Source organism: Leopardus geoffroyi, chromosome B3 (assembly GCF_018350155.1).
Source record: "Leopardus geoffroyi isolate Oge1 chromosome B3, O.geoffroyi_Oge1_pat1.0, whole genome shotgun sequence".
Classification (NCBI taxonomy): Eukaryota; Metazoa; Chordata; class Mammalia; order Carnivora; family Felidae; genus Leopardus; species Leopardus geoffroyi.
The window spans coordinates 5,847,895-5,874,978 of record NC_059337.1 but is presented as its reverse complement, the minus strand read 5'-3'; the positions used below and the strand labels follow the sequence as shown (position 1 = coordinate 5,874,978).

Here is a 27,084-nt window from a genome sequence, read left to right as displayed (position 1 = left end):
TTTTTGGCTTTTAATTATTTATGCCTAGTCTTGCTCTCCAAAAGATTTAGAGGCGCTTATAAGAACACAAAAACAGAGGGCCTCAGTTCCGGCAGTGGTGGGGGCAAGTCTCGTTTTGCAGTCAGACCAATGCACACCTTGCTGCCCAAATGGGCAAAAAGAGCCTCAGCAGACACCTGGACTGAAGGAAAAAGAGGCCAAGACTCGACAGCAGAGCACATGCAACACACATAGGAAACACTCCCTGAAGGGCCAGGTCCCGGGGAACAGGGGACATTGCACTGCACGGCACTACAGGACCTCTTCCTCATAAGGCAATTATTGTTAAGGGCAGGAGAAGTAGTTAACTTTCCTAACACCCAGAAACAGGCACAGAGAGTCAGACAAAATGAGGAGACAGAGGAATATGCCCGCCCCAAATGAAAGAGCAGGAACAAACCACAGCAAGAGGCCAAAGCAAAATGAATGTAGGTAATATGCCCAATAGAGAATTTAAAGTATCAGGTGGCTCAGTCAGTTGAGAGTCTGACTCTTGATTTCAGCTCAGGTCATGATCCCAGGGTCGTGGGATCGAGCCCCTCATGGTGCTCCACGCTCAGTATGGAGCCTGCTTAAGTTTCTCTCTCAATAAATAAATAAATAAAAATAAAATAAGTTAAAAAACATTCTCTCTCTCTCTCTGCTTTTGCCCCTCTCCCTGCTATCTCTCAATTTCTAAAATAAAAAATAATAATAAAAATAAAGAAATGATCATAAAAAGACCCACTGAACTTGAGAAAAGAGTGGAAAACATCAGTGAAACCCTTAACACGGAGATAAAAGGAACCAATCAGAGATTGAGAATACAATAAATGAAATTAAAAATACACTTGATAGAATAAAATACACTTGACAGGTTAGTTGAAGCACAAGCATGAATCAAAGACCTGGAAGACTGAATAATGGAAAGGAACCAAGGTGAGGAAAGGAGAGGAAAGAAAATTATACAAATTGAGAATAGTCTTCAGGAACTCAGGAACTCCATCAAGTGTAATAACATTCCCTATTATAAGGATCTCAGAAGAAGAGAGAGATAAGGGGCAGAAAACTTATTTGAAGAAATAAGAGCTGAAAATTTCCCTAATCTGGGGAAAGAAACAGATCTCCAGGAGGCACAGAGATACCCAAAAGATACCTCCAAAAATTCAACCCAAGGAGGTCCACATCAAGACACATAGTAATTAAAATGGCAAGAACTAGGGTGCCAGGGGGCACCTGGGTGGCTCAGTCGGCTAAGCATCTGACTCTTGGTTTTGGCTCAGGTCATGATCTCACAGCTTGTGGTTTTGAGCCCCATGTCAGGTTCTGCCCTGACAGTACAGAGCCTGCTTGGGGTTCTCTCTCTCTCTCTGCCCCTTCTCTCTCTCTCTCTCTCTCTGAAATAAATAAGAAAAAAAAAGAGTGGGGTGTCTGGCTGTCTCAGTTGGTAAAATATGTGACTCTTTCCTTTTTTTAAGTTTATTTATTTATTGTGAGAGGTGGGGAGAGGCAGAGAGAGAGGAAGAGAGAAAATCCCAAGCAGGCTCTGCACTGTCAGCACAGAGCCTAATGTGGGGCTCTATCCCTGGAACCATGAGATCATGACCTCAGCCGAAATCAAGAGTCAGACGTGTAACCAACTGAGCCACCCAGCCACCCTGAGAACATGTGACTCTTAATCTCAGGGTCATGAGTCCGAGCGCACTTTTCACATAGAGCTTACTTAAAAATAAATAAAATGGCAAAAAGTAACAAGAAAGAAAAAAATCTTAATCAGCAAGCGAAGAGAAAACAGTTACAAACAAGGGAAACGCCATGAGGCTATCATTGGATTTTCCAGCAAAAACTTTGCAGGCCAGAAGGGAGTGGCATGGTATATTCAAAGTGCTGAAAGGGAAAAATCTACAGCTAAGAATACTCTATGCAGAAAGGCAATCATTCAGAATAGAAAGAGAGAGAAGGAGTTTTGCAGACAAACAAAAACTAAAGGAGTTCATAACCACTAAGCCAGTCCTACAAGAATGTTAAAGGGGACTCTGAGTGGAAAGGAAGACCGTAAGTGACAGTATGAAAGAGTAAAAGTACGCAAAAGCAGTAAAAATAAACATTTCTGTAAAAATCAGTCAAGGGATTCACAAAATATAAGGATATGACGCCTTATATCTAAAATGTGGGAGGAAGAGGAGTAAAGAATGGGCTTTAAACTAAGTGCATTGGGGCGCCTGGGTGGCGCAGTCGGTTAAGCGTCCGACTTCAGCCAGGTCACGATCTCGCGGTCCGTGAGTTCGAGCCCCGCGTCAGGCTCTGGGCTGATGGCTCAGAGCCTGGAGCCTGTTTCCGATTCTGTGTCTCCCTCTCTCTCTGCCCCTCCCCCGTTCATGCTCTGTCTCTCTCTGTCCCAAAAATAAATAAACGTTGAAAAAAAAATTTTTAAAAAAAAATAAATAAATAAAATAAACTAAGTGCATCAACTTAATACAGACCGCTACATGCAGACGAGGTTACATACAAACCTAATGGTGACCACAAATCAAAAACCCGTAATAGATATGCAAAGAATAAAGAGAAAGGAACCCAAGTGTATCGCTAAAGAAACAGACCATGAAAGGATCAGAGAAAGTGAACAGAAGCAACCACAAAACAAGTAGCAAGATGGCAATAAATACACATCTATCAATAATTACTTTGAATAAATGGACTAAATGCCCCAATCAAGAGACATAGGGTGAGAGAGTGTCTAAAGAAAAAAGACCCATCTATAGGCTGCCTACAAGAGGTTCGTTTTAGACTGAAAGACACCTGCAGATTGAAAGTGAGGAGACAGAAAACATTTATCATGCAAATGGATGTCAAAAGAAGGATGGGTTAGCAATACTTCTGTAGAACAAAATAGACTTGGGGCACCTGGGCGGCTCAGTCGGTAATCATCTGACTCTTGATTTCGACTCAGGTCCTGACCTCACAGTTTGTGACATCGAGCCTCACAGTAGTCAGCATGGAGCCTGGTTGGGATTCTGTCTCCCCGCCCCCCCTCTCTCTGCCCCTTCCCCATTCATGCTTGCTCTCTCAAAATAAATACATAAACTTAAAAAAAAAAAAAAAAAGAACAAAACAGACTTTAAACAAAGACTGTAACAAGAGACAAAGAAGGACACTATATAATCGTAAAGGGGACAAGTCAACAAGAAGATATAACAATTGTAAATATTTACGCCCCCAACATGAGAGCACCCAAACACATAAAACAGTTAACAACAAACATAAAGAAAATAATTGATAGTATTACAATAATAGTAGGGGACTTTAACACCCCACTTACACTGATGGACAGATCATCCAAACAGAAAATCAACAACAAAACAATGGCTTTGAATAACACACTGGACCAGACGGATTTCATAGATCTGTTCAGACCGTTCCATCATAAAACAACAGAATACACATTCTTATCAAGTGTATGTGGAATATTCTCCAGCATAGATCACATAGTGGGTCACAAAACAAGTCTCAACAAATTCAAAAAGACCGAAGTCATGCCATGCATCTTTTCTAACCACAACACTATGAAACTAGAAATCAGCCACTAGAGGGGCACCTGGGTGGTTCAGTCGGTTAAGCAGCCAACTTCAGCTCGGGTCATGATCTCTCGGTTTGTGAGTTCAAGTCCTGTGTCTGGCTCTGTGCTGACAGCTCAGAGCCTGGAACCTGCTTCAGATTCTGGGTCTCCCTTGCTCTCTGCCCCTCCCCCACTCATACTCTGTCTTTCTCAAAAATAAATAAACATTTTTTAAAAGTTGAGAAATCAGCTTTTTTCCAGAAAAAATCTGGAAAGAGCACAAATACATGGAGGTTAAATAACATGCTACCCAACAATGAATTAATCAAGAAAGAAATCAAAGAAGAAGTAAAAAATACATAGAAACAAATGGAAGTGAGAACACAATGGTCCAAAACCTTTCCAATGCAGCAAAAGTGGCTCCAAGAGAGAAGCTTATAGCAATCCAGGCCTACCTCAAAAAAGCAAGAAAAATCTTTTTTTTTTTTTGTATTTTAATTTTTTTAATTTTTTTTTTCAACGTTTATTTATTTTTGGGACAGAGAGAGACAGAGCATGAACGGGGGAGGGGCAGAGAGAGAGGGAGACACAGAATCGGAAACAGGCTCCAGGCTCTGAGCCATCAGCCCAGAGCCCGACGCGGGGCTCGAACTCACGGACCGCGAGATCGTGACCTGGCTGAAGTCCGACGCTTCACCGACGGCGCCACCCAGGCGCCCCAAGAGAAAAACCTTAAATAAACAACCTAACATTACATGTAAAGGAGCTAGAAAAAGAACAAACAAAACCCAACACCAACAGAAGGATGAAGCAAAAGATTAGAGCGGAAATAAATGATATGGAAACTAAAAAAACAATAGGATAGATCAATGAAACCAGACGCTTGTGCCTGGAAAAGAAATGATAAAACTGTATTACACTATATATTAACTAACTAGAATTTTTTAAAGTGTATTTATTTATTTTGAGAGGGGGGAAGGGAGGTACAGAGAGAGAGAGAGAGAGAGAGGGAGAGAGAGAATCCCAAGCAGGCTCTGTGCTGTTAGCACAGGCTTGAACTCACGAATGTGAGAGACCATAACCTAAGCTGAAATCAAGAGTCGGATGCTTAACTGACTGAGCCACCCAGGGGCTCCTAACTAGAATTTAAATTAAGAAAAGAAAAAAAGTTAATAAAATTGAGATACCTCTAGCAAGATACGTTAAAAAAAGAGAGTAAGGACCCAAATAAATACAATTATTAACGAAAGACGAGAGAGAACAACCAACATCGCAGAAATACAAACAATTGTAGCAGAATATCATGAAAACCTATATGCCAATAAATTGGACAACTTAGAAAAAATGAATAAATTCCTCAAAACAAAGAAACATAGACACCATCAAAATTAGGGGCACCTGGGTGACTCAGTCGGTCCAGCGTCTGAATTTGGCTCAGGTCATGAGCTCATGGTTCGTGAGTTCGAGCCCCACATCTGCCTGATTGCTGTCAGTGCAGAGCCTGCTTCAGATCTTCTGTGCCCCTCTCTCTGCCCCTCCCCTGCCTGCACTCTCTCAAAAATAAATAAACACTAAAAAAAAAAAAAAAAAAAAAAAAAATCAAAACTAAAGCAGGAAGAAAGAAGATTTGAACACGCTGATCTCCATCAATGAAATTGAATCAGTAATCCAAAAACTTCCAACCAACAAAAGTCCAGGACCAGATGGCTTCATAGGAGAATTCTACAAAACATTTTTTTTTTTTAATGTTTATTATTGAGAGAGAGACAGAGCGCAAGCAGGGAAAGGGCAGAGCCAGAGGGAGACACAGAATCTGAAGCAGGCTCCAGGCTCTGAGCTGTCAGCCCAGAGCCTGATGAGGGGCTCAAACCCACGAACCGTGAGATCATGACCCCAGCCAAAGTCAGACGCTCAACCCACCGAGCCACCCAGGTGCCCCTGCCAGACATTTAAAGAAGAGTGAATATCTATTCTTCTCAAACTATTCCAAAAAAATACAAGAGGAAGGAAAACTTCTAATTCATTCTATGAAGCCAGCGTTACCCTGATACCCAAACCAGACAAAGACACTGCAAAAAAAAGGGAACTACCGGCCAATATCTCTCACGAATAGGATGCAAAAATCCTCAAAAAAATATTAGCAAACTGAATCCAAGAATATATTTAAAAATCATACACCATGATCAAGTGGGATTTATTCCCAGGATGCAAAGATGATTTCAGATCCACCTAACAATCAACGTGATATGTCACATCAATAAGAGAAATGATAAAAACCATATGATCATTTCAACAGAAGCAGAAAAAGCACCTGACAAAGTATAACAACGGTTCATGATAAAAACCCTCTGCAAAGTAGGTTTACAGGGAACATACCTCAACATAATAAAGGCCATGTATGAAAAACCCACAGCTAACATCATGCTGAATGTTGAAAAACTGAGAGCTTTTCCCCTAAGATCAGGAACGAGACGGGGGTGTCCACTCTCACCACTGTTGTTCAACAGAGTTCTGGAAGTCCTGGCCACAGCACTTAGATAACAAAAAGAAATAAAAGGCATCCAAATTGGTAAGGAAGAAGTAAGACTCTATTTGCCGATGACATGATAGTCTACACAGAAAAACCCTAAAGACTCCACCAAATAACGACTGGAACTGATAAATGAATTCAGTAAAGTCACAGGATATAAAATCAATGTACAGAAATCCAGTGCACTCCTGTACATGAATAATGAAGCAGCAGACAGTGAAATTAAGAAAACAATAGCATTTACAATTGCACCAAAAGCAACAAAATATCTGGGAATAAACTTAACTAAAGATGTGAAAGGCCTGTACTACGTATGGAGACTATAAAATACAGATGAAAGGAATTCAAGATGACCCAAAGAAATGGAAAGACATTCCGTGTTCATGGGTGGGAAGGACAAAACAATTTTTTAAAGACTTTACTTATTTATTTTGCTTTAGAATCAGTATATTTTCTAAAAAGTTTTTTTTAATGTTTATTTATTTTGAGATTGAGAGAGAGACAGATTGTAAGTGGGGAGGGACAGAGAGAGTGGGAGACACAGAATCCGAAGAGGGCTCCAGGCTCTGAGCTGTCAGCACAGGCCACGCAGGCCTCAAACTCACAAACTGTGAAATCATGACCTTGAGCGGAAGTCAGATGCTTAACCGACTGAGCCACCCAGGCGCCCCTGTAATCAGTATATTAAGGAGACATTCAAACGTTTCAAGAATTGCTTAATTCTGATATCCAGATTTAAGCTTATGAACATAACTGTTGAACATACAATTAAAGCTATTCACCATAATTTGCTACACTACCAACATTAAACTGCAAGTTACTTCAGAGTGTAAGTTAAATGGTTTAAAGTAAGCCTGTAACATAGCTAAAAAACACCTTCCTATCTCATACATGCAAATTAACTTCTCCATGTCAATGCCTCTTCACTCTCCGTTACCTTGCTCCCGAAATCACCACTCTGAAGCTTATCATGGTCCACAGAGAAGGAAAAAAAAGTGTAAACAGGACTGATTACATATATATATGTGTGTGTGTGTGTGTGTGTGTGTGTTAAAAATGACATAGCAGAAGGGAATGCAATTCTATAATTGCAAGCCCTCAAACAGCAGCATATTATAAACTCCTTCTTAAAAAGGTATCCTTTCTGGGACACCTGGGTGCGTCAGCTACTTGAGTGTCTGACTTTTGCTCAGGTCATGATCTCTTGGTTCATGGGTTCGAGCCCTGTGTCGGGCTCTGTGCTGACAGCTCGGGGTCTGGAGCCTGCTTGGGATTCTGGGTCTCCCTCTCTCTCTCTGCCCCTTCCCAGCTCACACACACACACTCTCTGTGTCTCTCAAAAATAAATAAACATTAAAAAAAAAAGCAAAAAAGCAAAGTATCCTTTCTATCACTAATACCACAGGCCAAATTACACGGCATGCTATCTTCAACGAACAGACAGTTGAGGCAAGAGAAGAAATGCAGAAGCATCACAATGAATCCCACTTAAGAGAACTACAGACCAACACTTCTCTACAAATTAAGTTCTTTTTCTGATTGCCAATTAAACGCAAGTTTTAACCGTACAGCTTAACAATTAAGGGTCACACACTGAAGTCCATACATACACCTAGCATTTCAGTCTAAGCTGTTTCATGCCCATAGAGCTGAGATCAATCACAGGGTATGACATAATAAACGCTAGGGGAGATTTTTTTTTTTTTTAAGTAGTTTTTACAAGTATTAAACTTACCTTGCACACTGAAGTCATCACACACACAGCACAGAGTCAGAGCTTTTTATTTAAGTTTACTCTTCATTTCACTTTTAAAACACGACTATAGCTGAATATCTTTTTAATGTTTTTAAATGTTTATTATACTTTTTTGAGAGAGAGAGAGAAAGAGAGACAGAGCGCGAGTGGGGGAGGGGCAGAGAGAGGGAGACGCAGAATCGGAAGCAGGCTCCAGGCTCCAGGTTGTCAGCCCAGAGCCGGACGCGGGGCTCGAACCCACAAACTGTGAGATCATGACCTGAGCTGAAGTCGGATGCTTAACTGACTGAGCCACCCAGGTGCCCCTATAGTTGAATATTTAAAGCAAAAGCAATAGCAAGTAATGAGCTACGATTGTAGTCTTTCATTAACTCAATACCGCATATAAAATGCCAGCATTTATATGGAGGTAAACCTCTTAATGGAGCAGTGCTATTTTCTGGCTCCATTAAGAGGTCTGACCGCCAAACACCACCCCTAAGATGATGTTCATCGTCCTCATATGCTTCTCCATTGTAATGGCGCCATCTTTCCTGATGTGGAGCAAAGTCCACCAGTCCTGCCTGGTCCATTTCATCAGTCTCTTCCACTTCCTTCCTCTCAGGTAGGAGTTTTTCCAGCAGAGAGAGTTTATCAGGAGAGGGAAAGGCATTCTCAGGAAAGTTTACCTCAAATTCGATGATCAGGTGACCCTTTTCACATGGTCTACAATAAATTGGCACGCCTTTGTCTAGCACACGCTTAACATCGCCGTACGTGACAATCTCACCTGGAATGAGAGGTGATGACAATGGTTCTGCTGTCCAGAGCAGATGTTGGCTTTTGAAAGCCCCACAGTGCTTCAACCCGCTGGATGTCCACACACATGGAAAGATCCTCTCCTCCCCGAGGAAAAACAGCCTGGTCCTTCTGCTCTAAAACAGTGATGACATCTCCTGGTTCCAGAACCAGTTCTTGGTCTCCTTCACCATGGAATGTTTATCTTCTGGTCATCTTCCATGCCTTTGTCAATATGAACTTCTAGAATCTTCTTTTCTCAAACTACCTCCCTTCCATTGCAGATTGTACATCGATCTTTAGGACCGATCCGTTCCCCATGGCCCTGGCACTCCATGCACACAGACTGAATTTGCTGAGTCATTCCAAGCCCTCCCCCATGAGTTCTTATTTGCACGCCAGTACCTCAGCAATTGGGACAACATTCTTCCACTCCTTTCTTAACACCTGGGCCTTCACATTTGTCGCAAATCACATTCTTTTGAAAAGCTAGTTTTCCTGTTGCACCATTATGTAAATCTGCTAAGGTTACAAAGAGCTAACCTCTCCTTTTCTCTGCATCCTTCGTCCTCCTCCAAAAAACCTATCAGAGATGTCCACAGGGGAGCCAAAACCACCACCAGCTCCTCCCTCTTTAATTGCCCGTTCTCCTCCTTTGTCATATAATTCCCTTTCCTTTGCATCAGAGAGCACTCTGTAAGCTTGAGAAATCTGTTTAAACTTCTCTCCTTCATTTGGATTCTTATCAAGGTGGTACTTCAAAGCCGGTTTCCTGTAAGCCTTTTCCATTTCTTCCTGGGTGGCATTGGGTTTGACCCCCAAAACATAATAAGTAGTTTCTATCTCTCACCATTTTCTATAGCTGGTGAGCGGGCCGAGGCCAGTGTGGGGGAGCAGAAAGGAGCGCATGGCTGGGCACAGCTTGGGCGCCCACCGTTCTTCCACTTCTCACCGAGCATTCTGGAAAGCTCCCTAAAGATTTTATTTTCAAGTAATCCCTACACCCAATGTGGGGCTTTAACTCACAACCCCAAGATCAAGAGTTGAATGCTCCACCAACTGAGCCAGCTGGGTGCCCTTGAAGAACAAGCCTTGTTAAAATGTCTACACCACCCAAAGCAATCTATACATTTAATGTAATCCCTATCAAAATACCAATGGCATTTTTCACAGAACTAGAACAAACAATCCTAAACTTTGTATGGAAACACAAAAGACCCCAAAAACAGCCTTGAAAAAGAAAACAAAAGCTGGAGGCATCACAATTCCGGGCTTCAAGTTATATTATGAAGCTACGGTAACCAAAACAGAATGGTACTGACACAAAAATAGACACACAGATCAATGGAGTGAAACATAAAACCCAGAAATAAACCCATGATTATATGGTCAATTAAGCTTCAACAAAGGAGGCAAGAATATACAATGGGAAAAAGTCTCTTCAACAAACGGATGTCGGGAAAACTGGACAGCCACATGCAAAAGAATGAAGCTGGACCACTTTCTTTCAACAATACGTAAAACTCAAATGGATTAAAGACCTAAATGTGAGACCTGAAACCATAAAAATCCTAGAAGAGAACACAGGCAATAATTTTCTAACACTGGCCATAATATTTTTCTAGATACGTCTCCCGAGGCAAGGGAAACAAAAGCAAAAATAAACTATTGGGACTAGATCAAAATAAAATGTGTCTGCACAGCAAAGGAAACAATGAAACTAAACGGTAACCTACTGAATGGGAGAAGATATTTGCAAATTACATATCCTATAAAGGGTTAGTATTCAAAATCTATAAAGAACTTATAACACTCTGAGAATGCAAGCTGGTGCAGCCACTCTGGAAAACAGTATGGAGATTCCTCAAAAAACTAAAAATAGAACTACCCTACGACCCAGCAATCGCACTACTAGGCATTTATCCACAGGTGTGCGCTTTCGAAGGGACACATGCACCCCCGTGTTTATAGCAGCACTATCCACAATAGCCAAAGTACGGAAAGAGCTCAAATGTCCATCGATGGATGAATGGCTAAAGAAGATGTGGTATATATATATATATATATATATATATATATATATATATACACACACACACACACAATGGAGTATTATTTGGCAATCAAAAAGAAGGAAATCTTGCCATTTGCAACTACGTGAATGGAACTGGAGGGTATTAATGCTAAGCGAAATTAGTCAGAGAAAGACAAAAATCATAGGACTTCACTCATATGAGGACTTTGACACAAAACAGATGAACCTAAGGGAAGGGAAACAAAATTCATAAAAAAACAGAGAGGGGGACAAAAGAGAAGAGGCTCATAAATATGGGGAACAAACTGAGGGTTACTGGAGGGGTTGTGGGAGGGGGGATGGGCTAAATGGGGAAGGGGCACTAAGGAATCTACTCCTGGAATCATTGTTGCACTAGATGCTAACTAATTTGGATGTAAATTTTTAAAAAATAATAATAAATAAATAAATAAATAAATATTAAATTAAATTAAATTAAATTAAAAAATAAAATAAAATAAAAGAACTTATAAAACTCAATCCTCAAAAAACAAATAATCTAATTTTAAAATGGGCAGAAGACTATGAACAGACATTTCTCCAAATAAGACATCCAGATGGCCAACAGACACAAGAACAGATACTCCACATCACTCATCATCAGGCAAATGCAAATGAAAACCACACTGAGATATCACCTCACACCTGTCAGAAGGGCTAAAATCAACAACAAAAGAAACAACAGGTGTTGACAAGGATGTGGAGAAAGGGGAGCCCTCCAGAGGGGAGGTGGGTGGGAGATGGGGGAAGTAGGGGATGGGAATTAAAGAGTATTCTTACCATGATTAATAATAATAATAATGATTTTAAAAAGAAAAAACTAAAGCACTTACCATGTGTTTAAAAAAAAAAATGGAAGTAAAAATTTAAAAATCCAGACCCAAAATAAACTAGAACAGAAGACCAAAGCCAGGAGGGTGTTCGAAACCATGTATGTAAGCCATGGTGTCCATAGTTACTAAATACGAGCTAATTCTTACTCATCTATAGCAGCTCCTGATAAGTCCCACCCCCAGTTTGTCATTATATTCAGAACGAAATACATCCCTATTTGAAATGCCACCTTGGTTCTATCCTTTTTTTTCCCTTTCCTTTTCTTTTAATATGGATACTCTACTCGCAAATATTTCTTGGCTTTTTCTTCCTTTTTTTCCCCCCTTGGCTCTTTTTAAAAAAAATTTTTTTTTAATGTTTATTTATTTTTGAGAGAGAGTGAGACAGAGACAGAGCGTGAGTGGGGGAAGGGCAGAGAGCAAGGGAAACACAGAATGTGAAGCAGGATCCAGACTCTGAGCTGTCAGCACAGAGCCCAACGTGGGGCTCGAACTCACGAAGTGTGAGATCATGACGTGAGCTGAAGTCAGGTGCTCAAGCACTGAGCCACCCAGGTGCCCCTCCCTTGGCTCTTTATTCTGGCCCACTGATCTGTCCCTGTGGTACCGCCCCATTTTAACGTTTGTAGTTCCATAAGACAGTCCAGTAAGCAGGAGGGCAAGTTCCGCTTTGTAACTCGTCTCAATTTAACCTTGAATTTTCCTCCCACACTTATTTTCCCAGGTGTACCCACCTATTCTAGACAGATCAGAGCCCCTGGGGTGACCCTTGACCTTCAAGGCTTAGGGCATGGTGATGCTGGGCTCCCAGGCAGGTCTGTCTCTGCCCAGCAGGAATCTCCAGGCTAATCTGAGTGACAGTAACCAACCCCCAACCTTGAAGCAAGGTGTCCTTAAGATTCCCATTTATCGCCAGACTCACATTCCAGAATAGTAAAGGGTGTCCTTTTCCAACGGATGAGCCCCTGCTGCTCCCCCAGGGGTGATTGATTTGCCCAGAGCACGTAAACCATGCCTGTTTCTAGGAAGGGAATAAACCTATTTCTTCCCTAGACTAGAAACCCCCATACTGGGCACAGGCGTGTCAAGGGGAACCATGGTGTTGAGTTTCCCGATGCGGTGTTAGCTCTTGGGTTGGTTTGGTGTTTTTGTTTTGTTGTATTTTGTTTTACTTTTCTTTTTTTAATGTTTATTTATTTGAGACAGAGAGAGACATCAAGCCGGGAAGGGGCAGAGAGAGAGGGAGAGAGAGAATCCCAAGCAGGTATGACCTGCTGACGGTGAGAAGCCCGATGCGGGGCTCCAACTCACAAACTGAGCCAAAATGAGGCGTCAGACGCTCAACGGACTGAGCCACCCAGACGCCCCTGTTTTCCTTCTTGACGCTGTTTGCAAGATGCTGGGCTTTAGAGAATAAATATCCCCAGACTCAAAGTCGCAAACGTCACGTTGACTGTAAAGGAAACCGTTTCACAGAGCAGAGGCAGGATGGGTCAGGGCGATTCCCGGGAGGGTCATTTCAGGGGCCTCTGCCACACTCCCCTGCTCTGACCACTGGACACTGTTCCACCTGACCAGACAGACAGGCGGTCTTCTCCATATTGTCACATTTTGCTTGTATTTACATCTGTGTTTGTCTTAGGTGCCTACGGAGAGGGAGACTGTCTCTGGGGAGTAGAACGCCAGAGTCAGGGGTCCTCCGAGAGCTGCCAGCGCGGGTCCCCGTGTCAACGGAACATTCCTCACGGCCGTGTTCATAAAGAAATGGCTGGTGTTAAATGGTGAGCTTTGGGAACAATCTGGGAGAAACTACTGCTATATTTCTGCTTTGAGGGCAAGTGTTACAGAAACAGCCTGTCAGCTTTACCCCGCAAACTGTCATACTTGGACCGAATAGTAGGGAGCAGGGAGACGTGATCATTCGCCACAGTCTGTCCTTCAGCCAAGCTGTCCACATCCTGGTGCCGTTTGGGTTACGTTTGAGAAGAGCGAGGGGCTTCAGAAACCCGTTTGTGACATTTGCTGTGTTAGATTTTGTTTGAGCGGCGCCCGGGTGGCTCAGTTGGTTAAGTGTCAGACCCTTGATTTCGGCTGGGGTCATGATCTCACAGTTGGTGGGATCGAGCCCCACATCAGGCTCTGCGTTGGGAGCAGGGAGCCTGCTTGGGATTCTCTTTCTCTGCCCCTCCCTGACTCACACACACATGCACGCTCTCTCTCTGTCTCTCCAGGTAAAATAAACAAACATTTACAAAAATAAGATTTTGGGGGCACCCGGGTGGCTCAGTCGGTTCGGCGTCCGACTTCGGCTCAGGTCATGATCTCACGGTTTGTGAGTTCGAGCCCCACGTCAGGCTCTGTGCTGACGGCTCAGAACTTGGAGCCTGCTTTGGATTCTGTCTCCCTTTCTCTCTCTGCCCCTCCCCCACTCACACTCTGTCTCTCTCTCTCTCAAAATATAAATAAACATTAAAAAAATTTTTTTACGTAAGATTTTGTTTTGAAATGTTTTTATTATTCTTTCTGGCTCTACATACTCATTGCAGAAAATTTAGAAAATACAGAGAAGTATAAAGAATTAAAATTACCCATACTTCTCCATTCAAAGTTACCGCTGTTAACATTTTAGTGAATTTTCTCCAGCCTGTTTTTTATATATAACTGAAATCTTCCAGTATATACACATTTATTTCCTGACTCCCACTTACTGTATCATTAAAATAGTCCGCGGAGACCATTTTAATAACTACGTAAAGTTTTTTGGGGTTTTTTTTTTTTCAGTAAAGTTACATTCTATGCACCTGTAATAACTTGCTAAACCATCCTTTTGTTGCAGTACATCAAAGTTCTTTCTAGCTTTCATTTTTATAAATGTAGCAAGGTCTTTTTTTTTTTTTAATGTTTATTTATTTCTTTGCGGGGGGAGGGGCAGAGAGAGAGGGAGAGAGAAAATCCCAAGCGGCTCCTCGCTATCAGCACAGAGCCTGACGTGGGGCTCGATCCTAAGAACCAAGAGATCATGACCTGAGCTGAAATGGAGTTGGATGCTCAGCTCACTGAGCCACCCAGGCGTCCTGAAATGCAACTATGTTGTGTGTGTGTGTGGGGGGGGGGGGGGACGGTGAAGAAAACATGTAGCTCTTTCATTTTTTCTGGTCTCCCCATGTCCTATTCTCTGGCTGGCATGGGGAAAAATGTGACCTTTCAATTATTAGTCCTATCCAATAATCCTCATCTGTGAGGCTCAGTCTAAGAAAAGGTGGCCAGGCGTCCACTACTGACAAGATGGAGACTGTGAAGGAGGGGGAAGGAGTGTGGCTTCTGGGATCCCAGAGGCAGGGGATCCCAGAGAAGGGAGGCTTGGGCTCCTTGGCCATGGGTTTCCTCAGGTCCCTTCTGAGTCACATCACAGTGATCCCCTCCAGCAACTCCACGGCTCCCTCTTAGCTAGGCCTGGATCCCATCTGGGGGCAATACAGGGGCTGGGGGAGTCAGACGCAGGGCCCCCCACCTGGGATAGTTACAGGGCTGGGTGTGAGGCGGCCTCCTCCCGGGACTCCAAGCAGGAAGAGGGGCAAAGCCCCCTCCATCATGGGTGCCCTGAGTTGCTGACTTATCTGCCTGGGCTCTCTTCCCCCATTGCTTTCATCTTCCTGTTTTTCCCAGGGCCCAACACAGGCAGACTCCCCCCGCCGTCCCCACCATCTAGAGCAGGAAGCCTCCAGCCTGCCTTCCAGAGCTGGAAGGATTATCTCCTCCGCTAAGGGAGGACCCCACAGGCTGAGTCTTCTGAGCCTGGCTGTTGAAATGCTGAAGCAGGGGGTTGCGGGGGTGCCCAGGATCAAAAGAAAATAGTTTAGAAGATCTTTTCTTTAAAGACAGACTCCTGTTTTGCAAGGCTCATGTCTTGCTGTGTAATTCTATTCTGAATGTCAGGAGCTGGGTAGTAATTCCTTCTTTCTCTCTTCATTCTTTCTGTAATTTTGCATTTCGCTGAAATGAATGCCATCGGTTGTAAGATGCACTGTTATTTTAGGTACTCCCGAGAAAGAAAAACAAGCTTCCAATTAAGTTACGGACGATGCTTTCTTATAATTTAGAATTTGGGTTTCTACCTCTTGAAAAAGCTCGTGTTAGACTTACGTAGACATGCATTTTTATCATATATCGCTCTCGTGCGTAGGTCAAAGGGAGAATAGAAGGGGAGTAAATTGGCAAGTGCTCCTAAAACTTCTTTACAGAAGAGACTGTTGCAGAGGGTCCTCTGGAATCCCTTTTCAACTCAAAGTTGTCTGTGCATGAAGAGTGTTGTTGACACAGGATCTCTTAATGCAGAGATTAAGTAAGAGATCTGCCAGAGCCTCTGGAATTTTCTTCCACACTGCTGACATCCATCCTGCAAGGTTTTTTTTTTAACTTTATTTCTTTATTTCGAGAGACAGAGAGAGCGAGAGCGAGCGAGAATGGGAGGGGCAGAGAGAGAGGGAGACAGAGAATCCCAAGCGGGCTCTGTGCTGTCACATGTTCTCGGAAAGATTCTAACACTTTCTGAGACCTTAATCCTCTTGATTTTATTAATGGTGCTGGAAAGAAAATCTTTGAATAGAAAACTTTGATTGCAATTCTGCTATTTCTTCAGAGAGATTCCTAGGAGAGGGTTTAGATATTTAACAGTGAGGCTATTTTTTTTTTTTTTGTCGTGAATATACACCATCACTATTGGATCAGGCGTGAGGTGGACAGACACGGGTGCACACTCACTCGCACACACGTGCATACTGTGGCGGCGGTGGAACACGAGTGCTCTCAGTAGACCAGAAATGATCAGGAACTCTTGAGAGACAGAAGGAGAATGAGGCTAGATTGAAGGAGGAAACCACAGCATAAACTACATGCAAGAGAAGACCGCTATAGAAGTCGAGAGCAGCTGAGAGGCTCCAAGCTCGGAAATGGCAGAGACAGGAAACAGAAAGAAGCCCAGGAACTACTTGAAGGTGGTTTGTTGCAGCCCCACAGTGAGAACAGGAGGCTGGCTCTCTGGTTTCCTCCCCCTCACTGTGCCAAGAAGAGGACAACAGAGGCATCTGCCCACAGTCAGTAGTCAGGTGGGCACTTGAGCTTACAAATGATGGCTGTGGTCAGGAAGCCCGCCAATACTTGGGAGTGAGGAGCCTCTTTGGTCATAGACATAGGCTCTTGGTTCACCCCACCCAGTAGAGTCTTTTATTCCTCCACCATAATCCCTGGATTTGGGATGTAGGAAACAGTTAGTGTTCACACACATTGGCCACGTTGGTCACAAATCTTTAACAAGTAATGGCAAATATGACTAATAGTGGCTCAAGACAAAAGACATTTCAGTAAATCACATCACAGAATGTCTCAAGGTGGTTTGGGGTTTGGCAGCTCTGACTCAATTAAAGCTATCCACAAAATAGATTTCAGACTTTCCACTTCACCATCCTTAGTGTAGCGCTGCCTCATGGTCTCAGAATGGCTGCTGTGCTCCGGGTATTACCTCTATGTCAAAGGAAGGAAGAAAGGGAAAGAGGCAGTATCATTGGCTTTTCTTCACACAAGTGTCCCTTTTACAATGAAGTGAAAGATTTCCCAGAAATCTCTCGGTAGGTTTCCACTTATATCTCATTGGCTAGAAGTTTGTCACATGCCAGATGTAGCTGCAGGGGAGGCTGGGAAAGAGAGGCACTGGAATCCCAGGTGACTTAGGACAATCAGGATCTGTCACCTGAGCTGGTTGGGCATATGACTGCCCAAACACCGTCAGGGTTTTGTTAGGAAGCAAGAAGTGAGGAACGTCTATCGGTAGCCATTGCCAGAGTCTTCCGTGGAAGCCAAAAGGAGAACTACACAAAGACAATCACACATCCAAGAGTCAAAAAATATTTGTGAATTAACAACATATCGACTCACAGATCCTAAACCCAACAAGCAGAAGAAACCATAAGACTTTAGATTACTTACATAAAATACCGTCAGATGGATAAAAGGAGAAATTTGCGTTCAAAAATAATACTTAGAGATTTTGGCTAAAAGGTAAATCGGACGTTAAAAAAAACAACCCTCAAAGTCAGAAGGGACACACTTAAAACGTGAAGCATACAGCAGAAAGACAAACCAATCAAAAAGGAAGAAAAAAATTATCTACACTTAGAGGCAGTGTGGTGATATTTCATGACACCAAGGATAAAAAACAAAAAGTGGGACCCCTGGGTGGCTCAGTCGGTTAAGCGTCCGACTTCAGCTCAGGTCATGATCTTGTGCTTTGTGGCTTTGAGCCCCGTGTGGGGCTCTGTGCTGACAGCTCAGAGCCTGGAACCTGCTTCGGGTTCTGTGTCTCCCAATCCCTCTCTGCCCTCCCCCACTGGTGCTCTGTGTCCCTCTCTCTTTCAAAAATAAACATTAAAAAAAAAGAATAAAAAAAATCAAACGGAGAAAATGGAAGAGTGAAAATTATCTACAAAACAATGTAACTTGATGAAATGTTCCAGAAGCTTTGCTGAGAAGCACAGTACCGCCGCGAACACTTTTACAGAGCCAAGAACACACTATCCTCGCGCATCTCAGGCACGTGGTTCTCTTGGACTTGCATTTTGCGTGTGTAGTTTGCATCCGTTTTCATCATGAACTCCCGTAAACCCAGCAGCCGGGGAGCCGACAACTGTCTGCGGCCTCCTTGTTTTTCCCATCCCCCCGGCACCCCCCAATGAAAGGTAGCTGCCATCCTGAAATTCGTGTTTGTCATTCTTTGCTTTTTAAAATACGGTTTTATTGGGGCGCCTGGGCGGCCCAGTCAGCTAAGCACCCGAGTCTTGGTCTCAGCTCAGGCCATGGTCTCACAGTTCGGAGGTTAGAGCCCCACGTCGGCGCCGCACTGACAATTCCAAGCCCCCGCTTGGGATTCTCCCTCTCTGCCTCTCTCTCTGCCCCTCCTCTGCTCATGCTGTCTCTCTTTCTCAAAATAAATAAATAAACTTAAAAAAAAATGGTTTCATCAGTGGGGCGCCTGGGTGGCTCAGTCAGTTAAGCGTCCGACTCTCGGTTTCGGCTCAGGTCCTGAGCTCGTGGTTTCGCGAGTTCGAGCCCCGCATCGGGCTCTGCACTGACAGTTTGGAGCCTGCCTGGGATTCTCTCTCTCCCTCTCTCTCCGCCCCTCCCCCACTCACACTGTCTCTGTCTCGCTCAAAATAAATAAACTTAAAAAGAAAAAGGTTTTATCACATGTATGGGTACCTAAACAACAGATGGGTCTGTTTCACTTAGTTTAGAATCTTACCTAAAACAATACTGTCACTCTGTGTAGTCGTCTGAGACGTGCTTTTCTACTAATTATTAGGCTGTCGAGCTTCAGGCCCGTCGTTGCCTGGAGCTATAGTTCATTCATCTCCATGGCTATGAGAACATAACCAAAGTTTATTCTTTCATTCTTCTACCTCCTACCAGCTCGGGAGATTGGGAAGAGGGGTGTGTGCGGGGAGTGGGGGGGGTGGGGGTACTCGCGCTGCGGGGACAGTCCAAGCTTTATCCTCTCCGGTGGAAAGTCAACAGATGATGACCAAAACTGAAAAATCACGAAGGAGCGGTACCCGCATATTATTGAGAGATAAAGTGAGTCTAAGAAGAATCTGCTACAGGAGTGAAAGTGGTTTCCGCTGGTGAGGAGGAAACGGTGGAGGAGGGGAGGGGGAGGGTGCTGTTTTTTATACGAGACTTGTACCAGGATAGGACTCGAACGCGAAGCACATAGACAACACTACAGAGAGGTGAACACGTCAGGGTCAACCGCCAGAATTACAAAAATAGGCTCTAGATCTTGCGCACCATCAGTAAGAAAAGAAGGGAATAAATGAAATGTGATCCAGCCAACAAATGGTAGAAAAAGAGGGACACGAGCAAGAGGGGCAGCTGGCTGGCTCAACAGGTAGAGCGTGAGACTCTTGACCTCATGGTCGTGAGTTCCAACCCCACACAGGGTGTAGAGCTTACTAAAAAAAATAAAAAATGTATGATACTTTTTTTTTTTAGTGTTTATTTATTTTTGAGACAGAGAGAGACAGAGCACGAGCCGGGGAGGGGCAGAGAGAGAAAGGGAGACACAGCATCCAAAGCAGGCTCCAGGCTCCAGGCTGTCAGCACAGAGCCCGACGCGGGGCTCGAACCCACGAACCGTGAGATCGTGACCTGAGCAAAGTCGGACGCTCAACCCACTGAGCCCCCCAGGCGTCCCTATAATACATTTAAATTAGTAAATTTCCCTAAGAAAGAAAAAGTAACAAGAAAAACAATTTTTTAAGTGTATTAGTTGTGTTGTTGCTGGGGTTTTTTTTAGGTAGATTAGATTCCTATTGTGGCTATGACAAATGACCACAAACTTAGTGGCTTAAAACACACAAATTTGTTAGCTTACAGTTCCAGAAGTTGAAAAGTCCAAGTTGGGTCTCACTGGGCTAAAATCAAGATGTGGGCAGAGCTGCGTGCCCCCTGGAGGCTGTACGGTAGAATCCACTCTCTTGCCTTTTCCAGCCTGGAGGGGCGCCCCGGTCCTGGGCTGGTGGCCCTTCCTCCATTTCTCAAGCCAGCGTGACCGGGTCTATCTCACGCCTCATCACTCCAACACGCCTCTCCTGCTTCCCTCTTTCACATTTGGGGGCCCACATTATTCTATTGGCCCCACCTGGATAATCCAGGATAATCTCCCTATTTTAAGATCAGCTGATTAGCAACCTGAATTCTATCCGCAGATTTAACTCCCCTGTGCCAAGGGATGTAATATAGTCACAGGTTCTGGGGATTAGGTGGCTGTCTCTGGGAGGGCATTATTCTGCCCGCTGCAAAAAAGTACAGCCCATAGAAAACAGGCACAGAAAAAAATAGATGAAACTCTAGAAAAGGGGGAAAACAGAGAGGGGGAAATAACCGAAAACAAAAATAAGAAAGACAAATTCATTGGAATTACACTAAGAAGAAAGATTGCAGAGCGAAGTGGGCCACGAGGGCCACAGAAGAGAGATAAGGAAAACCCGCACCTAGAGCAGTAATAGTGAGATTTGTGAACGTCAAAGACAAAGAGAAACTGGAAATTTTACAGGAAAAAGAACAGATTTTATCAAAGGAACCAAGATCACATTGACACCAACTTTTTAAAAAAGGTTTTATTATTTATTTTTGAGAGAGAGCAGGGGGAGGGGCAGAGAGCGAGGGAGAGAGGATCCCAAGCAGGCTTCGTGTTGTCAGCACAGAGCCCCATGTGGGGCTCGAACCCATGAACTGTGAGATCATGACCTGAGCTGAAATCAAGTGTCGGACATTCACCGACCGAGCCACCCGGGCGCCCCAATTACATCAACTTTTCAATACCAGTACTGGATACAAAATGGCAAAAGAGCCTTCTTTTCAAACCATGGAAGGAAAAGGATTTAGAAACATCAAATCTTGGGGCGCCTGGGTGGCGCAGTCGGTTAAGCGTCCGACTTCAGCCAGGTCACGATCTCGCGGTCCGGGAGTTCGAGCCCCGCGTCGGGCTCTGGGCTGATGGCTCAGAGCCTGGAGCCTGTTTCCGATTCTGTGTCTCCCTCTCTCTCTGCCCCTCCCCCGTTCATGCTCTGTCTCTCTCTGTCCCAGAAATAAATAAACGTTGAAAAAACAAAAGAAACATCAAATCTTACATCCAGCCAAACTTCCATTCAAATAGACAGGCATGATAAAAAAAATATCATCAGGTACACCAGGCCTGAGATGCTCTGGCACAGAAAGTTTCATGCTAGAAATACTTTGGCATAAAGTGTTCGAACAGGAGACACAAATCTAATAGATGCCTCAAGAGAGATAAGAATTGAAAGTGATCGAACTTGTCTTAAGAAAATTTTAAGGGGGGCCTGGGTGGCTCGGTCAGTTGAGTGTCCAACTCTTGATTTCAGGTCAGGTCATGATCTCACGGTTCATGAGATCGAGTCCCATCGGGGGCTGTGCACTGACCGTGTGCAGCCTGCTTGGGCTTCTCTCTCTCTCTCTCTCTCTCTCTCTCTCCCCCTCCCCTGCTTGTGCTCTCTCTCCCCCTCAAAATAAATAAAAAACATTAAAAAAAAAAAAAAAAGGAAAGAGGAACGGCTGGGTGGCTCAGTCAGTTAGGTGTATGACTTTGGCTCAGGTCATGATCTCATGGTTTGTGGGTTTGAGCCCAAGTCAGGCTCTGTGCTGACAGCTCAGAGCCTGGAGCCTGCTTCAGATTCTGTGTCTGTCTCCCTCTCTCTCTGCCCCTCCCCTACTCACACTCTGTCTCTCTCTCTCAGGAAATGAATAAAAATTTAAAAAAAAAAAAAATTAAGTGTCCGATGCTTAACTGACCAAGCCACCCAGGTGCCCCAGGTGAAATAGTCTTTAGGACAAAGAGCATTATCAGAGGTGGAGAAGGTCACTGTGTCAGGATAAATGACATAATTCTCCAAGAAGTCGTAGCAATTTAAAACATATACGCACCTAATAAAGTACATAAAGCAAACACTGATAAAGATTGAGAAATTCTTTTTTTTTTTTTTAATTTTTTTTTTTTCAACGTTTATTTATTTTTGGGACAGAGAGAGACAGAGCATGAACGGGGGAGGGGCAGAGAGAGAGGGAGACACAGAATCCGAAACAGGCTCCAGGCTCTGAGCCATCAGCCCAGAGCCCGACGCGGGGCTCGAACTCCCGGACCGCGAGATCGTGACCTGGCTGAAGTCGGACGCTTAACCGACTGCGCCACCCAGGCGCCCCAAAGATTGAGAAATTCTTAAGTGTACCTCCATCAACGTGGGACACTGCATCACATCCCTCTTGACTATCGATAGGTCAGGCAGAAAACTATTGGGCAAAGATGTTAAAGGTCTGAACAACACAATGAACAGATTTGATCTCATGAGTCTAGAGACAGTTTTGCCTCCCACAAGGAGAGAACGCAAGTCTTGTCTTGCAATCACACGTGAAACGCTGGCAAAAACCGATCAAGAAAACCTCGCTATATCTGCCAATGCCTAGGTATCATATAGATCATAATCCCTGAGCACAACTCTGATAACTTAGAAGTTAAAAAGGAAACACTCTGTTTTCCACGTCCTGGGAGGGGGGTGGCGGAAACAAACACGCCTTCCCTACTGTCCCTTCCTTGTGGTCCTTCATCACCCACACGAAGCGCTCTCGCTTCGGATACTTCCGGTCACCAAACGCGTGTGGTTTTCCCCCCACGAAACAATTCTCCGGGACACGTGGGCGGAAGTCCTACAAGGTTAACTCACTTCCGACACTGTCTAGCCGGAAACAGGGTCACACCCCACGGGTTACCGGCTCGGTCCCCCAGACTGCCCCCTCGCTCGCCAGGCACACGCTCCAGAGGCCAATTGGGCGTCCGGGTTGTCGCCTGTGCTTCTGAGCAACCAGCCAGTGATCAGAGGTTCCAACGAGCCCTCCTTGGGTTCGATCGATTTGCTAAAGCGGCTCAGAGCTCAGGGAAACAGATGGTTCGGTTTACAGTTTATTATAAAAGGATATGATCAAGGACACAGACGAACGTCAAAGGCAAGAAACGTGCAGGGCGACGTAGAGAGAAGGGGCGCACGGCTTCCGCGGCCGGCACCCCTCTCCTAGCACCTGCTGTGTTCTCCTACTTGGAAGTCCTCCAGCCCCATAACTCCGGATTCTATGGGGTTTCACCTCCTGCCCATGACTGATCGTGAGCTCGGTTTTCAGAACCTTCTCCCTTCTCAGGAAAACGTGGGTGGGGGGTGAGGATGGGGAGCTGAAAATTCCAAGCTTGTAGTCATGGCTTGGTCTTCCTGGTGACCGGCCCCCATCCAGGAGCCCAGCCAGAGTCCCCCTCATTAGAATAAGACACTCCTGGGGCGCTTGGGTGGCTCAGTCAGTTAAACGTCCGACTTCGACTCAGGTCATAATCTCTCAGTTCCTGAGTTCGAGCCCCGCGTCGGGCTCTGTGCTGACAGCTCAAGAGCCTGGAGCCTGCTTTGGATTCTGTGTCTCCCTCTCTCTCTGCTCCTTCCCCACTCATGCTCTGTCTCTCTCTCAAAAATAAATAAACATTAAAAAAATTTTTTTTTAATATTTCTTAAACATTGCTGGTGGGACCGTAAATTAATGTGATCATTCAAAAAAAATGTTTTAACTTTATTTTAGAGAGAGAGAGAGTGCGCAAATGGGGGAAGGGGCAGAGAGAGAGAGAGAGAGAGAGAGATAATCCCAAGCAAGCTCCATGGAGCCCAATGCAGGGCTTGATCCCACGACCCTGGGATCACGACCTGAGCAGAAATCAAGAGTCTGACGCTCAACATCATGAGCCACCCAGGCACCTCTGAAACAATCACTTTAGAAAACAGTGAAGTTATTATGACCAAGTCTACTCTTCGATATATATCCAAGAGAAACTCTTACACATACACACCCAGAGACACACATAAACAATGTTGATGGCAGCATTATCGAAAATATCAAAAACTTGGAAATCATCATGACAGGATCCCTCACACTGAAAAAGATAAAAGGGGTCAAGTTCGAAAAAATCCTCCAGGGGCTGGGACAATTTCTGAGAAAAGATTCACACATTGTCACACCCTGAAGGAGCTTCCAAATTCCAAGAAAAAGAGAAAAATTATAAAGCAAACAAACAAAACCTGGAAATAACCTAGATGCCCATTAACAGGGGACTAGATGAATTAACTATGGTAAAGTCATTCAATCAAATATCTCTAGTACTCAGATGAATGAACTATAGTGGGACAGATGATGCTCATCTTGGGGGAAGTCTGGAAGGGAGGTACGGCGAGGACATATGTTAGATATAAAATATTGCCATGGTTCTTGCTTTTGTTTCAGGTGATGGGTTAACGAGTACTTACCTTTTTTTATTAAAACTAAGTATAGGGGCGCCTGGGTGGCTCAGTCGGTTGGGTGTCCGACTTCAGCTCAGGTCACGATCTCACAGTCTGTGAGTTCGAGCCCCGCGTCGGGCTCTGTGCTGGCAGCTCAGAGCCTGGAGCCTGCTTCGGAGTCTGTGTCTCCCTCTCTCTGCCCCTCCCCTGCTCACGCTCTGTCTCTCTCTGTCTCAAAAATCAATAAAAACATTAAAAAAAAAAAAACTAAGTATATAAAGAAAGGCCCTTCTTGGAGAATGTGTTAGGAACCAAGGATAAGGATTAATCCAACTATAAATGTTACTACTATTTGGGAATAACTGTTTGGAAGATATAACAAGGTAAAATCTTTTTTCCAGGGGTATCAAACATTATAGAACAGCCTTCCGTACCCTGAAAAAGCTTGGATGGGCAGAACAAAGTCCACGTGGATGGGCAGCTTGGCTTGGGGTGTGGGAGGCCAGGTGGGGGGGTGGTAAGAGTGTGTCGCGGAGAAGGGGGAGCACAGGCAGGGTAAGGGGAGTGCTCCCACGGAGGGCATCAGAGTCTGAACAGCGTTAGAGGGTCACAGAGGTAAAGGGTGAGAAGGGTTTCATCTGGGGGAGGTGACTCTTCATGGGGGAAACAGGGCCCAAGAGGGGTGAGAGAGGCATTCATGGGGGGGGGGGCAGCAATACAAGGGGATTAATTATATAATTTAATATAGCAAAGACAATGGGAACCAAGTTTCAGAGAAGCGGGTTCCAAACATGCACAGGGGGCGAGGGGGGGCGCTCCAGTGCACTCGGGTTGGATTGGAATTGGAGGTATCATGTGAACTCAGGGTTTTCGTTACCAATAGATGAAGAAGGGGCGCCTGGGTGGCTCAGTCGGTTAAGCTTCTGACTTTGGCTCAGGTCATGATCTCACGGTTCGTGGGTTCGAGCCAGCGTTGGGCTCTGTGCTGACAGCTTGGAGCCTGAAGCCTGCTTCAGATACTGTGTCTCCCTCTCTCTCTGCCCTTTTCCCCACTCACACTCTGTCTCTATCTCTCAAAAATGATTAAATTAAAAAAATTTTCAAGTCACCAAGAAAAACAAATGGCAAAACTCAGAATAAGGAGAAATAGACAATCTGAATATCCCTGTATGTATTAAAGAAATTGGATTTGTAATTTAAAAGCACAATCTCTCTCACACACACACGCAGCATCCTTAGAGGGAAATTTATAGCCGTGCCAAGTATGTATGAAGAAAGAAGAAACTTCTAGAAGAAGAGCAAATTAAACTCAAAGTAAGTAGAGGGAAAGAAATAAGATAAGGGCAAAAATCAATACATTAGAGAACATTAGAGAAAATCAATGAGGCCAAAAGCTGGTTCTCTGAAAAGGTCAATAAAATTGATCAACCTCTAGACAGACTGATCAAGAAAAAAGAAAGGAAGACACAAATTGCCAATACATTTTGATTTAAGTTTGTTTTACTCGTAGGCCAAACACTCACATAATTTGAGAGTCAAATCTACAAAACAAGGTCGATTCAGAGAAGTGTGTCTTCTATCCCTGTCCCTTCCGCTCTGTTTCCTTCCTCTCCTATAGGTAATCATTTTATTTATTTTGTGGCTCATCTATTCCTTGTTTTGGCCTAAGCAAATACAGGCATAGGGAATATATTCGTGGCATTGTTTTAAAGAATGTTACGTTCCTGGGGCGCCTGGGTGGCTCGGTTGGTGGTGCGTCCAACTTCAGCTCAGGTCATGATCTCACAGTTTGTGGGTTCAAGCCCCGCATCAGGCTCTGTGCTGATGGCTCAGAGCCTGGAGCCTGCTTCAGATTCTGTGCCTCCGTCTCTCTCTGCCCTTCCGCCACTCACGCTCTGTCTCTCTCTGTCTCAAAAATAAATAAATATTAAAAAAATGATTTAACAAAAAGAATGTTACGTTCCTCAGGTGGGGGCTCTCATGGGGTGGTTTAAGGTTCTTGTGAAGATAGTCATGTTCAAATATAATCAACCCATCCAAACAAAACCCGTTTAGTGTGTTCAAAAACACATGCAAGAGTGTGTTCAATAGATCAATAAATACGGGTTACCCTTGATAAATATGTGCAGAGAATATCAAAGGGGCCTTATCCTGACTCTGCAGAGGGAGAATTCCATCCTTTTGTTGACTGTAGAGTGAAGAAAGCATCTGGCCATCTGAATTAGTGCAAATCTGTGCAAAATTTGTCCCATTTATTTTTTTTTTCAATCCTATATTGTATTCCAAAGTCCCTGCTCCATCCAGGTGAGGCAGACTCGCTTCGTAATGTGGCCAATAAATTTCGTGACCCTGATACCACCGTCAATGAACAAATACACTCTGACTGGGGGATGGGATCTTTCAAAAGTCTTTTGTCATTTCAATTTGTTTCCCTTTTCCTTTGATAAAGTAGTAAGCCTTAATTAAAACTTTGGACCTGGGGCATCTGGGTGGCTCGGTTGGTTGAGTGTCAGACTTCAGCTCGTGGGTTCGAGCCCCAAGTTGGGCTCTGTGCTGAAAGCATGGAGGCTGCTTGAGATTCTCTCTCTCTCTCTCTCTCTCTCTCTCTCTCTCTCTGTCCCTCCCCCACTTAAGCACTCTATCTCAAAAATAAACATTAAAAAAAATA

General features: G+C 44.2%; 1 protein-coding gene across 1 annotated transcript; it reads right to left on the bottom strand.

The window, feature by feature from the left end:
- Positions 1 to 56: 56 nt before the first annotated feature.
- On the bottom strand, positions 57 to 9,596 carry LOC123582294 (dnaJ homolog subfamily A member 1-like). The gene is made up of 4 exons (XM_045448505.1): positions 9,590 to 9,596; positions 9,181 to 9,476; positions 8,336 to 8,624; positions 57 to 181 (listed from the first exon to the last, which is right to left on the bottom strand). The coding sequence occupies exons 1-4, from the start codon at positions 9,594 to 9,596 to the stop codon at positions 57 to 59; spliced, it is 717 nt and encodes a 238-aa protein (XP_045304461.1).
- Positions 9,597 to 27,084: the final 17,488 nt, after the last annotated feature.